Below are 16245 nucleotides of genomic sequence, written 5' to 3'. Positions count from 1 at the left end.
CTTCTGTATGTAATTCTAATTCCTTTTTTCTTTGCAATTGAATTATATATCATTTTCATTTGCGGGTTGTATGTTACCGGGATTCTTTCCATATGTTCCTTATCAACTGTTCCTGATGTCTTTTCTTCATCCGTTTTACTGTTTACGTGAAGGCGCTGATTACATGTTTTTGTGCACTGAGAGATTTCCTCATAGAAAAAGTAAATGATACTAATCTGCACCAAGACATACTGGAATTGGCCCATTTAGCTTGTTATAGTTCGGTTTTCCAGTTCAAAGGAAACACATATGCACAAGAGAGAGGAGTGCCGATGGGAAGTCCAGTATCTGGGGACTTGTGCGAAATGGTAATAAGGGCATTAGAAACCAAAACCCTACCACCTTTTCTCCCAAACATAATCATGTATGGTAGGTATATAGATGACATTATAATTCTCTGGAAAACACCACCAGACTTAAGACAATTTAAAACAGCCATGAACGACAACCCTTATGGCCTTTATTTGGAATTGGAGCAGCATAGTGAAGAAAAAATCCACTACTTAGATATAGAAATTGAAATTAAAGAAAGAGCAATACAAACAAAAGTTTATAGAAAACCAACAACTATACCATCGTACATACCCATAAATTCCTGTGACCCGTACTCTTACAAAATAGCGGCATTCAAGACTTTGGTAGAAAGGGCCTATTCCCACTCTTCCACAACCTACGCTCTACAACAAGAATTAGCGTATATTAGACAAATCGCTAAAGACCATGGTTATGGCAACATAATACACAAATTATGTAATCAGCGCCTTCACATAAACAGTAAAACGGATGAAGAAAAGACATCAGGAACAGTTGATAAGGAACATATGGAAAGAATCCCGGTAACATACAACCCGCAAATGAAAATGATATATAATTCAATTGCAAAGAAAAAAGGAATTAGAATTACATACAGAAGAAACCCTTCCATATATAATTTATTAAGGAACGGTAAAGACGCCCATAACCCGAACAGACTACCGGAAATATACACCATTCCCTTAATAGACGACAGATGGCAGAGGCAACTAATTTACGTAGGATCTACTAAACGTCCGTTAGCCACTAGAATAAAGGAACATAAAGCAGATATCACCCACAACAAATATACAACAGCATTGTCTACATATGCAACAAACCCGGACATAATCCCGATTTTTAATGAGGCACGAATCATTCACACCACTCGTCATCAGGAACATCTAAGAACCTTGGAAGCGATGGAAATATACAGAGCAGATCGCAAATTAACCTGCATCAATCTTAAAGAAGAAATGAATCTTTCAACAGAGTGGCAGTATCTATTGGATGATGAATCATAATTTATTATACGATACACGTGATTATTAGGAGATACGCACATCGTACCGCTACTAGTAAAATTATTTTTAGAAACGGCACGTGATTAGTTAAAATCGTATCGCCAACAGTTAAAATTATTTTTAGAAACAGCACGTGACTATAAGATACAAGAGATTATTATGGGATGCGCACAACATATCTCCACGAATATAATTTATAAAAAAAATTATAATTTGGAAAGGCACGTGATTACCTTCCTTATTCAAACTTCTAGTAACTGAGCACGTTCTTATTTAAAAACATTCGATTTAAAAATCCAGTGCAGTAAATTTGGCCTGAAGAAGAGCCCAAAGAGCCCAGGAGGGGCATCGAAAGCGTTTGCCAATCTTTGTTTGGAGTTTTCATGCCGGATATTGGTTAAGAAGTAAGCATATTTGTTTTATATGACCCGGTGTGGGAGAAATCCTTAGTCAAAACATTGTTAAACAAAATATTTTAACTTCAAATTAATTTTGTTTGATGGTGTACACACACTCAAACAAAACATACTTTTTTCACACATATGTGACAATCTGCTGTTACAATTTCAACATTGTACTTCATAATACCAAAATGATGAAAGTGTATGCAATTCTTATATGGCATTGGATGCAACTGTGTCAGGAACAATACAAAAAGCATGTTTGAATGCACCCAATAATTTTACTCAATTAAGCTTTGATTTTTTTGATTATATTCTCATTATTATTAAAGATAAATTAATAAAAAGCAAAATTATGACACTAACCAAAAACAGAGCATTACACTAGAAGAAAGATTGCTTATTACATTAAGGTAAAATATGCATTTTTTTTAATACAATTTTACAGTTTGTCACTGAAATCTTTGTTGTAACAATTTTTCTTTGTAAAATCATATAAAGAAGGTCTTTCTTCAATTAAAAAATAACAAATCTTTCTGCATTTATCTTCATACCAACTGCACGTGCAAATGCAAGTTATACGTGGAAAGTATCTAGTCAGCTACAAACACATCAAGCATGCACAAGAAAATGTTTACCCATCAAGCGTGGATCTTCATCTGCACATGTGACAGATTTAAGTGTATTTAAACTCATATAATGACATCCGGCAAGAAACTACTTCCCTCAGATAAAAATGTCTTTATACAAATATTTTGTTAGATACTAAAACATTTCAACACAAAATTTTGTATAATATTTCATATAAATATTTTTGCTGCATCAGTGTGTATTCAATCTAATATTTCTTTGAGGTACTATCCACATAACCCCTTAGAACTGCAAAATGAAAGTTCAAGAGTTCTTTGTGATCAAAAGAAAAGCAATGTGAAAATATATCTTAACAGAAATTAAAATTGGAAACTTACCTCGATACACTTTAGGCTGAGCCCCACCACCTGTAACCAGAGTCGAAGTCGAGGATACTGTTCGAGTTCCTTCAGAGCCTCTCTGTTTGGACATTTATACTTAGCAATGAGTTGTCTACTGAACAACTTGATAAGCTTGCTCTGCAAATATTAAAAATATATTCATATACTAAATTACATTCATAATTACACAATTGAAAGAATAATAATATATAATTGCTTCTTTGGGTTACCAAGAATGATTTATTCATACAAAAAAAAATGTTTTTGGTTCTGCTAGAGACACATTAAATTTTCATTTTTTTAGACAGGCTTAGAGAATAGACTATTCAAATAAGATAATTTTAAAATATTAATGAACTTATCATAGCAAACAATAGAATGATTTCAAATGCTTGCATGAAAGTTTTATACATAAACTTTAAAATATTTTAGAACATTTGAAATAATTTAAAACTAGCAGAATATGCCAGACATTGCTCAGGCTTTTCAAGAGATGGGGAATTAGTGAGATCAAGTTGAGAAAGGGTGATAAAAACAATATCTAAGTAACTAAAATGTGCATTTACTGACCTCAATATTTACAATAATAAAACCTCAAAACAAAAAAATTGCTCAAGCTAAGGTTAACAGGGATTGGGACTCTGACATGTTTGTCCCATAGACTTAACATCGAACATTTGCCACTTACAATGCTCAAACCATTGCACCTTTCTCAAATCCCTCTTCAGTGGCATCATCTACAGGGTAAAGAGCTTTAATTTGATATGTGAACTCTATTTTTAGCTTCCCATCTATTTACTCAAACTAAGTCAGACAAACTGAAAGCCTCTTTCAATTAATATACAGATTTTTTAAGATTGTATTGCATTATATGTCTATACAATAGTCCAGTTTATCCCATATGCAATGCATATCTAATCTTTAATTATAGAAAATTTATAGCCCAGCTAATTACAGCAACCATTTGGTTGAGTACCCCATAGAAAGAAAAAACAGGACCAAGTTTTATGAATCTCCAGGTCACAAAAAGTTCTCTCAGTACTGTTAACAGCCATTTTGTAAAACTTGCTACCTCACAAACACATAACTACGCAAATGCAGAAAGAATAAAAAACCTTTATGAGTTTTCCTATCTAGCAATGCAAATATCAATACTGTCAGTGACACAAAACATGTAAAAAATAATGAAACCTATACAATCATTTTGAACAGCCCTGTATAACCAATTATGTATGGGCTTATTGTATTATGTAACCAATTAAATTACAGGGCGTATTGTTATTAACTAACTAAAATAAATTACTTTTGAAAAATTTATTTTGCTTAAGACTGGCATTCAATATTTGCTTATTTCTGTGGTGTCTTTGTATTTATTGCCTTTACATACTTGTTTAGCCCTACTATATACTGTATATATATATTTCTTTTAAGATACAAGGCCATTATGTACCTCTTTACACTCTTCTATTAATGCCAGTTTATCCCAACGAACAGTGGTACAGTCGACCCCCCTATAAGATCATTGATTTTTCTGTTTTATCTGAATTACATGTTGTACGAGTCACTTAGATTTTACAAATACGTGTGCCAGGCTGTGAATGGCTCACATATTTGTAAAATCTAAGTGACTCGTACAACATGTAATTCAGATAAAACGGAAAAATCAATGATCTTATAGGGGGGTCGACTGTATCTTTAATTATCCAACCATCAGCCAAATTAAATGGGCAGAAATTATGCTACAAATATTAATTAGATATTATATGATCAAAACAACTAGAGGTAGATGTTATGCACCATCTCTTAATGAAAATATTAAGTATAACTTAATTTTTTACATTTAGAATAATCTGAAATAGGTTCAGGTGGCATAACTGGTGCATCACATGGTAAACAGAAGTTACAGATTTGACTCCTGCTCTGGACTGATTCTTTTCTTCCAGATTATTCTAAATTTAAAAATTAAATTATAATTACCATTTTCATTAAAAGATGGCACCAAGGTCTATCTCTAATTTTTCTCTAATTGTTCTAATTATATAATTTCTAATTAACATTTATAGCATAATTTCTGCCTGATTAATTTGGCTGATGGTTAGATGATTATTTAATACATTGGATTCTTGAAATGTTTATATATAGTAATATCTTTTCTCATGTTGTTAACAAGGTAGTAACCAATAGAAAGTGTTCTTTAATTCTAGTTGTTAATGACTTTGTCATAGATCTCAGCCTATACGAAAAGAGTTCTCCTTAATAGTAGTTAATTTTATTGCTTAAATTCCTAATTTGGGCAATTTTTTGGCTGTACTTTTATCATTTTTTAAAAAATTCTGTCACTATGGAATCTCTTTTGACACGTAAGGAAACATTCTTTTTCTCTATAATTTAACTGCATGCACAGTACATAGATTGATTAAATTATCAGTATAAACAGTTACAATAATAATAATATAATGTAATACAATTGCAAAAAATTTTTAATTATTTAAAAATTTTGTACATAAACTTTCATGCAAGCATTTGAAATAATTCTATTATAGGCTGAAGACAGAAAATATGCTTGTAAAGTACAGTTGTCCCTTGATAATCCGACAGGTATGGGACCAAAGGTGTGTCAGATTACCAAAAGTGTCCGGATTACCGAAAATAATTACATATTTCGCATTGTTTTGCTAGCAGTAACTTACAATATTCTCTACTCCAACTGTTCGAACAGAACTGCTCACATAAAACACACGAAATGTGTGTCATCGAGTAAGAATTGGATGGGGAGATTCACATCGCGACATGCTTCTGTGCAAGCAGACACGTAACGGGGACAGGTACTTTGACGGGAGGTGCATCGGACTACTGAGCATGTCAGATTAAAAAACGTCGGACTATAGAGGGACAACTGTAGTAAAATCAGAATTACTTTCTTACTCAGTGTAAGATCAACAAAGTTCATCCTATGGGCATATTTTGAATGTCAATACCACACAGCTACAAAATTGCTCAAGCTCATATTTATGCACAGATATGTAATATGCTAGCAACAAAGAAAAAGTAAAGTATTTACAGCAGTGATTTTCAACCACTGTGCCACGGCACTTTAGTGTGTCGCAAGATTTTTGAAGTGTGCTGCCACTGCAAATAACATATATAAGCAATGTCAGACAGGTAGTTCAATTAGTTCTACCTTCCTACAACATATTTGGAAATTGTAACTGGTGTTACCAGTAACTGCCGATAGTTACCAAGGCATTTAGAAAACGTGACCTAAATAACCAACTGTTATGATGTCACCAATTGTCCTGCAGTACTTACCGAAGTAATCATATGTGCCACCAAATTTTTAAATTAAAAAAGTGTACCGTGACAAAAAGAAAGGTTGAGAATCACTGATTTACAGTATAAGGGCAAAGTTAATTCAAGCAACTGAAGAGGTTTGTCTTCACATTATTGCAAAGTAGAATTTCTACAATACTTAAAAGACAACATAAGCAAGACTTTAATAACTAAGCAAGTTAAAATTAGAAGCAGTCTTGTCAAGAAGTTGCAATGGATTTATCAGCAAGCACATAAAATGGCAGGTTCAGCTTCATCAAAAAATAAGATTCAAATAAAAACATTACAGAGACACTTTCTAAGGGTCATAAGTCTGTGCCACAAGATGACGAGAAAGTTCTGAAACATTGTCACACAACTAGAAAGTCTACACAAGGATGTTGGAAGAGGATACAAAGACAGCCAAACTTAAGCGATCTTCGAAACTTTTAAATCTTAATCACAAAATGCACATTCTAAAAAATATATTGGCTTGCTACAAAGTAAAAACATGGTGTAAGGAAAACAAATTCCATTCCATTCTTATCACCTGTATAAAGTATCACTTATACTGCACTTTCTATCATTTATCTGATTAGACAATTTATCTCCACAATTCACTGAGAAAAACAGAATAGTTGAAATATTCTGAAATGAAAAAAATGCTTTCTAAATTGGTTATTTTAAAAAATTTCAATAACCAGATTAAGGCCCTAACATAGTCAGTCAGCTGATCTAGCAATAAAAATGCTAAGCTGTTGTCACTAGTTTTGAAGAGCATGAATTTAAATATTACTTTGGGCACAATGTCTATAGTAATCATATTTTAATGAGGTTATTTGTTTGGATTTTCTAAAGCCATCAGTGTGGTGTTGCAAACAAACAAATTCAAACTATTAATCCTTGAAAAACTAGTCCAAAAATTTATTTTGCTAAAGACAAAGTGCATAAAAATACCAACAGCTGGTAAAGTCATGAACAGAATAATCTGTGTCATTTAGTTACAGTTCAGTATGAGTAAGTTTTATGATTCATGTAAGTCAAGAAATAATACCTCAAATAGCTAGATCGAATGATCCATCAAACTACTAATAAATAAATGATCCATTCTTACTAGTTTAAAAATAGATTGTCATTCTTACAACTTTTACCATCTATTAATAGTTTTACATGTCCGGCTTTAATCCGACAGATGCTAATAGATTTGAATCTTAAACAAATCACTTAGGTTTTATATTTAAGAAATAGCTTTTTATTATTAACACTATAAATTCTCCCATCAACCATGACAGAGTATTTTTTTATGAAAAAGTAGAGATTGAAGAATTGAGAAGAGCTTCAAGTCGAGCTTGATGTTGTGATTAGGGAATTCGATCCCGGTCCTTATTTCTAATCCCGGGATTTCGGGATTATACTTATTCAATCCCGGGATCATTTCGGTATTGAGGTTTAATAAAAAAATAAGAAAATCTTACAGAAATCAACAAATCAAAATTTAGACAAAAATCAACGTATTTTACGGTATACACCTAGTTAATTTAATCACTCTAATTAATCAGACTTACAGTCAGACTAACCAGACTTAAAATCACTGTCTTCATGTTAAATTTATTCTTTTTTAAGCATCACTGAGATCTCTTTAAACTCACATAAATTGAAAAAACTTTTATGTAACAAACTATGCAAATAAACGTTGAAAATTCACAAAAATCTCTCTTAACATCGACTAAATAGACTACTTTCATATAACAACCTAGTAAGTAGGTAGTAAAGTAAGTTTCTTAGGAAAAAGTATTTAAAAATAATATTAATCAGTCACATTTTTCTTAAATATAAAGAAAACTAATTTAATAGGAACATTCTAATTTGAATTGCGAAAATATGATCTGAGAAATAACAACGCATCTAGTGTCTCATCACCAAGTCTGCTTCTCAATTTGTTGCACATATATGCAGCTGCAGAGAAAACGCGTTTAGGTTGATGGAAGTTGGAGGAATCGTTAGTAAATACTTATAAGCTTCGAGGACACGGGGAGGATGGAAGAAAACAGTCCGGTCGACACGGATCGGGATTGTAGGAGTAAAGGCTATAATCCCGATTGTTTCGATCATTGTAAGCATGTTTTTCAAAAAATAAACGCGTTAATTTTGTAAATTCGGTCTCTGTGTGAGTCTCTCAGCGTTCAGCAAACCACTACCCCGAAACGTAAAAAGACTTTCTCGCATCATCCTGACAGATCGCGGACAAGGCGAGGGTCATAACCTTTTCACCTAAGGTCGACCCCCCCAAAGCGAGTAGCGTCAGGTCTATATTAACCACACTGGCAAAACAAGATGGCTGACACATTGACAGGTAAAACGCACTGAGTAGTGCTCTCGACTGCGCCAGAAAATCGATTGGCGCCCGCGAAAATTCAAAAATACAAAAATGAAGTATATTACCAAGTAACCCAGTGAGAACTGCTTGCCTATCATTTTAGTTCAAAATACAAGAAGTTTTATTCCAAGCAAGCATCACAAGCCCGCTAGGTTAATTTCTGCTGCTTGCTTGGAATAAAATTTCTTGTATTTTATATTAAAATGATAGGCAAGCAATTCTGTTAAAAGCACTGGCACTGAACGTTTCGCTTCATGCAGTCTATTTTGCAACTTTTTTAAAATGATGTCAATCCCAAAAATCTCGGGATTAGGAAAACTTAATCCCGAAAATTTTGGGACTGAAAAGTGGTCGGGATACCGGGATCCCGATTTTCGAGATCCCGGGATCAAATCCTCTAGTTGTGATGCTGTTTCTGCAGCCCTCAACAAAGCCATTCTTACTTGATGTTGCTCAAGTTGGACTTCATGGCCTTTAAGGGTCTCAGTTGTTCTTATTCTTTTAGATCCATAATTTACCTGACCAATTTTACTCTTATGCTTTCCCATAGGCATTTTTTGACAAAATATCAAGTCTTTTTAATTCTGTGTTGATAAAATAAAGATGAATTGTATGTATTGTACATTGTATGTAGCAATAATACTTTCTAAATAGCGTGTTTGTTAGATCATTATTTCTGATTGGATAATAGAACGTCACATGGTCACTATGGAAAGATTTTTTTTTTTTAATTTGTTATAGAAGTGACACAATGCAGTTGTCACTTTTAAAGTTTGAATACAACCTGTTACCAAAGAAAACAGTTGTATTCAATTCTTCACCTGATGATGATAGCTTTATGCTATTTAAAAGTGCTTGTGAACTCTTTTATTTAAAGTTTGAATTTTAAATTTAATGAAGTAAGTTTAAAATACACCATTTGCCAAAATATTTTAAAATGCAAGTTAAGGGAAATTCCCTCGTTGAGCACGAACTAAATGAGGTCACTGATGTCACTGCAATGTAAGTGCAATCACCAATCTGAAAACAATAAAAAATTTATTCTATAGCTAATATTTCTGCAAAATAAGTAGCCTATACTTTCCATCAAAACCCAAGACAAATATAACTAAAATTTCACCTGGATTGGACAAAAATTGCAAGAGGTGTAAAGAATTCACACACACACACACACACAGACAATGGCTCTTATATTAGTAATGGAGTACTTCCAAGAAATTAATTTATCATCATAAGAATTCTCAAAGCTACAATATTAAATAGTTTACTTCCACTCAACAATGACCATCTCAATATCTGAATTAGAAATAAGGTTGATCGTGTTCCATAATGCCGATTTACATATTATCCATAGTTCCAATTGTAGGAAGTAGAATAAAAGCAACTGGCCTACGTGCTGCTGTATATTCTACTTTTGATAAGTAAGTTTTATCTATCGCAAATATGCCATCTAAAATTTCAGACTTTTGGGCAGGTTATGTAGCTGTGCTTTCTGATACAAAATATTCGCAAGCTCAAACCACATTAAAACCACGATTTTTGCACATTTTAATAATTTATTAAAATGTGCAAAAAATTGTGGTTTTAATGTTTCATGATATGGGATACAGTCAGTTTTCAAAAGAAATGATTCGCAAGAGCCTGGATGTCGTCAAGTGTTTCAATTTGGCCCAGAAAAAGTCGTCCCAAGCCGCACACCAGAGGTGAAGCAAAAGTGCAACGACTAATCAGCGGTTCAAATCCAAAAACCAAATAAAGTATTGCCCAGAGTGTTGAAATAGTCCAGTCCACAGTTCATGCCATCATTCACAAGAATTTGAAACTGGAGAAATGCCATAAAAGTCGAGTTCACAAGCTGCTATCTCGTCATATCCAAGAACGAAAGACCAACTGCCGAAAACTGTACAAAAAGTATTTTTCGGTAAACAAGTGGCAGGGTGTAGTCACTCTAGATCATGGATGCACAGACCGCGGCCCGCGAGCCGCATGCGGCCCGCTGGTCGAATACTGGTGGCCCGCCGACAGCAAAAATAATACTCTCGTACATTCGAAGAATATTTAATTCTATTCCAGAATAAAACCAAAAAAATCTAAAAACTTTATATAAAGTTCAAAATAGTAGAGAAATCAAGAATTTTCTAGCGCGGTGTGAGCAAGCGAGATAGCAATAGTCCCGAATTCCCGATTGCTCGCGTAGGTACGAGTAGATACACGAAGCGTAGGAGAATAAGTGCAGTTTAATAGTGTTTTGGGGAGGCAATAGTTCTAGTGTAGATTTTAACTCGACTAGCCGGTGTCATATATTTTGATCCACATTCAACGTAGATTTCCTGTTAACCCGTCAAGTGCCGTGTATAATTGTGTTGTGAAATCGTAAGTAAAACTCTGTTATTAATAAGTGTTTCCCTACCTATTTAATCAATTTTAATCAAATTTAGCTTTAATGTTGGCCAAATATTAAAATAAAACAAAGAAATTACTATTTTTATCAGAATTTCTCTAACTGTAATAATTACGTCATTATTTCAGATATAAAATCTGTATAAAAATCTTAAAATTTCTGAGGAATTTAATCAATTATTTTTGATAATTTAAAAAAGAATGGGTAATTTAAGTAGGTACTGTAATTGTTTTTAGGTGCTGTGTTAATCCTAGCCAGGATTAGAACGCAACATGGAGAAGCCAGGACCTAGTAAAAAACGTAAGGTTAAAGATGAAAATCGGCAGTTTCAAGAAATTTGGACTGAGAAATACTTTTTTGTATGGTCGCATAACAAAGTCGTTTGTTTAATTTGCAAGAATTCTGTTGCGATTGCAAAGGAATATAATGTAAAAAGGCATTATGAAACGCAGCATCCTTCTTTTACCAAGTTTACAGGCGAATTAAGAAAGCAAAAAATGTTGTCTTTAAAACGGGAGATTATTGGTCAGCAAGCTATGTTTACAAAACCCATTCAAGATTCAGAAACAGCTACAGAAGTTAGTTATGAAATTTCTCGAATGATAGCAAAGCGAAGTCGCCCCTTCAATGATGGCGATTTTGTAAAAGAATGCATAGAAATTGCCGCTAAGAAAATGTGTCCAGAAGCAGCAAAAAAGTTTGAGAAAATTCAACTGAATCGTATGACTATCCAAAGACGAATTATGTCTTTGTCAGGTAATATTGCGGAACAATTAATTGAAAAAACTAAGATCATTGAATTTTTTTCATTAGCACTCGACGAATCCACTGATATTAGTTCCACAGCTCAACTTCTCATATTCATACGAGGTGTTACTCAAGATTTTGAAGTCTTAGAAGAGTTATTCGGAATGTGTTCATTGAAAGGTCAAACCAAAGGAGTTGATATACTCAATGTACTTTTGGATGAGTGTTCAAAAACTGATTTGGACTTATCAAAATTATCGGGAGTTGCGACTGACGGTGCTCCTTCGATGATTGGTGTCAATTCCGGGCTAGTTACTTTGCTGAAAAAGCATCTGCAAGGAAAAAACATAAACGCTGAAGATCTCATGCAGTTTCACTGCATTATACACCAAGAAACCCTCTGTTCTAAAAAAATTGAATTTCAAAATGTCATGAAAGTGGTAGTTTCGACTGTAAATTTCATAAAATCACGAGGACTCAATCACAGACAATTCAAACAATTCCTTGATGACATCGAAAGCGAATACGGAGATTTACTGTATTATACAGAAGTAAGGTGGCTAAGCCGTGGATTGACACTGGAACGATTTCTAAATTTAATAGAAGAAATTGGAATATTTCTGGCGGAAAAGCAAAGGGATGTCCCGGAACTTAAAAATCCTGATTGGTTGTGTGATTTGGCTTTTTTAGTTGACATTACAAATCATTTGAATGTCTTGAACACACGGCTTCAAGGCAAAAATCAACTGATATCCCAGCTCTACGCTCATGTATCATCCTTTCAATGCAAGCTGACACTTTTCAGATCACAATTGAATTCTGGAAATTACAATCATTTTCCGAATTATAAGAAAATGGCTGAAAAATTCAACAAAACTGCGATTAATTTCAGTTATGTAGAAAAGCTAGATATTTTGATTCAATCTTTTCAAGACAGATTTTCGGATTTTAAAAAAGTGAAACCTCTGTTGGACATATTCAGCAATCCTTTCACGATTTCAGTTGAAAATGCGCCAGAGTCAATGCAGTTAGAAATTATCGACATTCAAAACGATCAAGATTTACGCAACAAATTCAACGAAGGAGACTTGCTGAACTTTTACCGCTGCATTGATAAAAATATGTACGAAAAGTTGCGCATAAACGCTCTGAAATGTGCCAGCTTATTTGGTTCTACCTATATATGTGAACAAACTTTTTCAATACTAAATAATAATAAAACAAAAAATCGAAACCGCCTTGCAAATGAAAGTTTGGAAGCAGTTTTACGTGTTGCTACAAGTAAATTTGAGCCAAATATAAAAAAGATTGTAAGCACTATGCAGTGCCACGCTTCAAATTAATAAATTCTTTTTGAATTTTAATAAATTATTATCAATTCTTTATTGTCTTTAATTACCTGTACTTCTGGCGGCCGGCCCGCCATCAGTTCATGATTTGCCCGAGTGGCCCCTAGTCTTCATAAGTCTGTGCAACCATGCTCTAGATGAAGCATGGGTGTACATGAACAATTCTAACAAACTGCAGGCAATTTACTACAGACCATCAGATGGGAGACCATACCAAAAATGGTTCAAGGAATATTTATCAAGAGCAGGTTTAACTCTTTGTTGTAGAATCAAAGAGTTAGTTTAACTCTTTGTTGTAGAATCAAAGAGATAAAGAGTTTAAAAATTCAGTTCAAGGAATGTTGCAAAAATTTTCCATCAGGCTTTAAGATCATTGTGGGTTATTACTGTGGTAAACTAAACATCAAAAAAGTTTAAAAAATACGTTAAAATTAATTTGACTTACTACCAAACTAACGTTCTGGAACCTCTATACTGTGAAGAGATCCCTGCTTTGACAGAAATGACCAAACAAATGTATGGGTGCATCAAGACAAAGCTTCCAGTAATACCTCCAAATCGACCCGAGATTTCATCCATGTATTGGAACAGGAAACGGGATTCCATATCATTAGTTGTTCATTGTAGTGCACATCCTGTATCAATATCAGAGTTCTTTAGTCAGTTTTCTTAGACAAAGTGTTTCCTTATAGGCATGCAAGAGAGTGACATATTTGGCATGGGTGTTGAATAATGCTACTATAGCAAAATTGAGGTGCTGGAATTAGCTGGCCAAGCAAATGCATTTAGCATTTGCTTGGCCAGCTAATTCCAGCACCTCAATTTTGAAAAAATTTGCCAAAAATTGATAATCTAGTTTTGACATCATTGGAACTAATCAGAGTCACAATAACCTATAATTCCTTTGCCCTTTCTACTGTATATCAGTTTGCACCCATAGTTCCATTTAAATATCAGAACATTCTTTTAAAGCGTCATTGAGTGCTTTCTTATATAATTCATATTAAAGCTATTCAACTGTGAAATTACAAATGAAATATTTTGTTGTATCATTGTGACTGCATACATTAAACTTTCAACTACTGCTTTACAGGGCATTTTATTTTCAAGTTTTCTCTTCTGAGTTTTCTTCAAGTCATATATCTAATCTGATATTTTGATCAAATGGAGTATCTATATATTTATATTTCCCTTTCATATATTCTTTTAATACACAAGAAATATCTCTCATCTGTTAAAATTATTTCTCTGTTGACTTTTTCAAAAATTAAATCCTAAAAATTCTCTTGGATCTCCTAAAACTTTAAATTTGAATTTTTTGTTAATCCTGACAAAAATACTTGCTTCCCATGTATCATTATTAGTAAATAATTGCTATTCATTTATTTTATAAAAATAGGCATGAATCTGCTTTTGATCTGGATGCATTAATGTAGTTAATTAATCTTAAGCAGTTAATCACATAACAATTAGACAGATCAAATTTGGTGTTTTTGGTTTTTGTGGATCTTTCTAAAGCATTCGACAGTTTGGATTTCCAGATTTTAGAGAAAAAAATTGAAAAACATCAGTCTAAGAGGAACTCCTTTAAATTGGTTACAGTCTTATTTGTCAAAAAGATATTATCATGTCAAAGTAGAAAATTCCATCTCTGGATTCTTAAACCAAACAAGGGGGTATTCCCCAGAGCTCTGTCTTGGGTCTTCTGCTCTTTATTATATATATTAATGATCTGTTTGAAAATACTTGTTTCTACCAGCAGAAAGTATCATATATCTGGATAATGATGTGAAAATCCAAACTTTACCAAAACTCGGTCATCAATTTCATCATACCTACTCGATACAGAGTAATTGTTGTCATCTACTACCTGAGAACATCTAGATTTACATTTTCTCAATGACGAAAGCGACGCTTTTCCATAACCCCTTGACCTCCCAGCCATGCGTTACCAATTTTAATATCGTAATTAACTGATCAGTAACTACTGTTTTACCGATCTGGTATAATCTCAGACATCAACCAGCAGGTAATGTAATGCTTGATACAAGTTGGATTTGAAAAGCAGAGAAAGCCACAAATTCCACACAAGTAATACCCAATTACCGTTGGCAGAAATTAAGCTGTGACATCTTTGAATTTGGAAGGAAGAGTTATATTCTTCTTATTGAAAACATTCAAAGTATCCAGAGATCATACACCTGACTGATAAAATGGATCCTACAATCAATTCATGCTTGCAAGACACTTTTTGAGAGAATTGCAATCCTGCAGTTAACAACATGCCTTTCATCATTTTGTACATGGCAATTTCAGCTCACCTTCTCCAGCACCCATTATCCATAATTTAATAGTTTCGGACTAAGGGAAATGTTTATACAATGAAGACATTTTTAAAAAATACTTATTTTTTTAATTTAAAAAATTTTCAGGACAAAATCCAAATCTGGCAGTAATGAAATTTTGAATAACCCCAGTAAAATGACATTACATATTAATAAATATACCAGTTTTTACTGTATAGAGCAATTTTATTATTCAGTTATCTTATGCCAGTTCTTATGCTTCTGATTTTCCATCAGAAAGTAGCCACTGATCATAAAATACATCTCAATCCATTTTTTTTTTAACTAATTATTAAAACAAACAGTAAATGTTATGAAAGGCAAAAAATGAATAAATAAATTTAAGAAAACAAGAAACAAATTCAAAATTCAATAATTTGTAAATTTATAAGTTGTTTTGCAGGACAAATATGATGTCCTGAGAATATATGAATTGATATGAGAACTGATAAATGATCCATAACGTTAACAGGTTAGTCAAAATGTTATTAACTCCAAATGGAGACTAGAAATTGAGGGTAGTCTTTCAGAAAGTGATCAATGTTCAGTTTGCTCTGTAAATAAATGATGTGTTTTGGTGTGATGGAGTGTATTGATCTCCTTCATAATTTCATAAAAGCGCACAAATTCAAATTTTCTTCAGTCGAGTCTCATTGGCATTAATAATTAAGCTTTAGAATGATCTTAAACAAAACAAACCACAGTTATCCAAATTGGTATCGTACAACCACTTTGGATGAACACATACTATATCTTGCAAGTAAACAACTGAAGTAATCCAGTAATACATTTTTGAACATTACCACATAGAATGCCTTGTATACACAATGGATTCTATATGGCAACATTTAATATGGTTAATGATCTGTAGTTGGTATTTACCCGAGAATGGCTGATAAGTGCTGCCAAAAACATATATTTCATTAGAAATTATCTGATGGATCTAAACATTCTGTAGATAGTATCATATGCTACATCTTTGTACAAACT

At 33.1% G+C, this 16245-nt stretch overlaps 1 protein-coding gene across 3 annotated transcripts in view; it reads right to left on the bottom strand.

Moving 5' to 3' along the window:
• Positions 1-16245, bottom strand: part of LOC111617974 (kinase suppressor of Ras 1-like) — a 100545-nt gene that overhangs the window by 74127 nt on the left and 10173 nt on the right. For all 3 annotated transcript variants that reach the window (XM_023359384.1, XM_023359382.1, XM_023359383.1), the window contains exon 2: positions 2725-2865. In XM_023359384.1, the coding sequence (XP_023215152.1) occupies positions 2725-2865 (141 nt within the window). The remainder of the gene's footprint in view (positions 1-2724; positions 2866-16245) is intronic.

This window comes from Centruroides sculpturatus, unplaced genomic scaffold (genome assembly GCF_000671375.1).
Source record: "Centruroides sculpturatus isolate CEXI.00-Female unplaced genomic scaffold, Cexi_2.0 scaffold218, whole genome shotgun sequence".
In the NCBI taxonomy this organism is placed as follows: domain Eukaryota; kingdom Metazoa; phylum Arthropoda; class Arachnida; order Scorpiones; family Buthidae; genus Centruroides; species Centruroides sculpturatus.
Note: the sequence above shows the minus strand (reverse complement) of the source record. Positions and strands in the feature narration are given on the sequence as shown.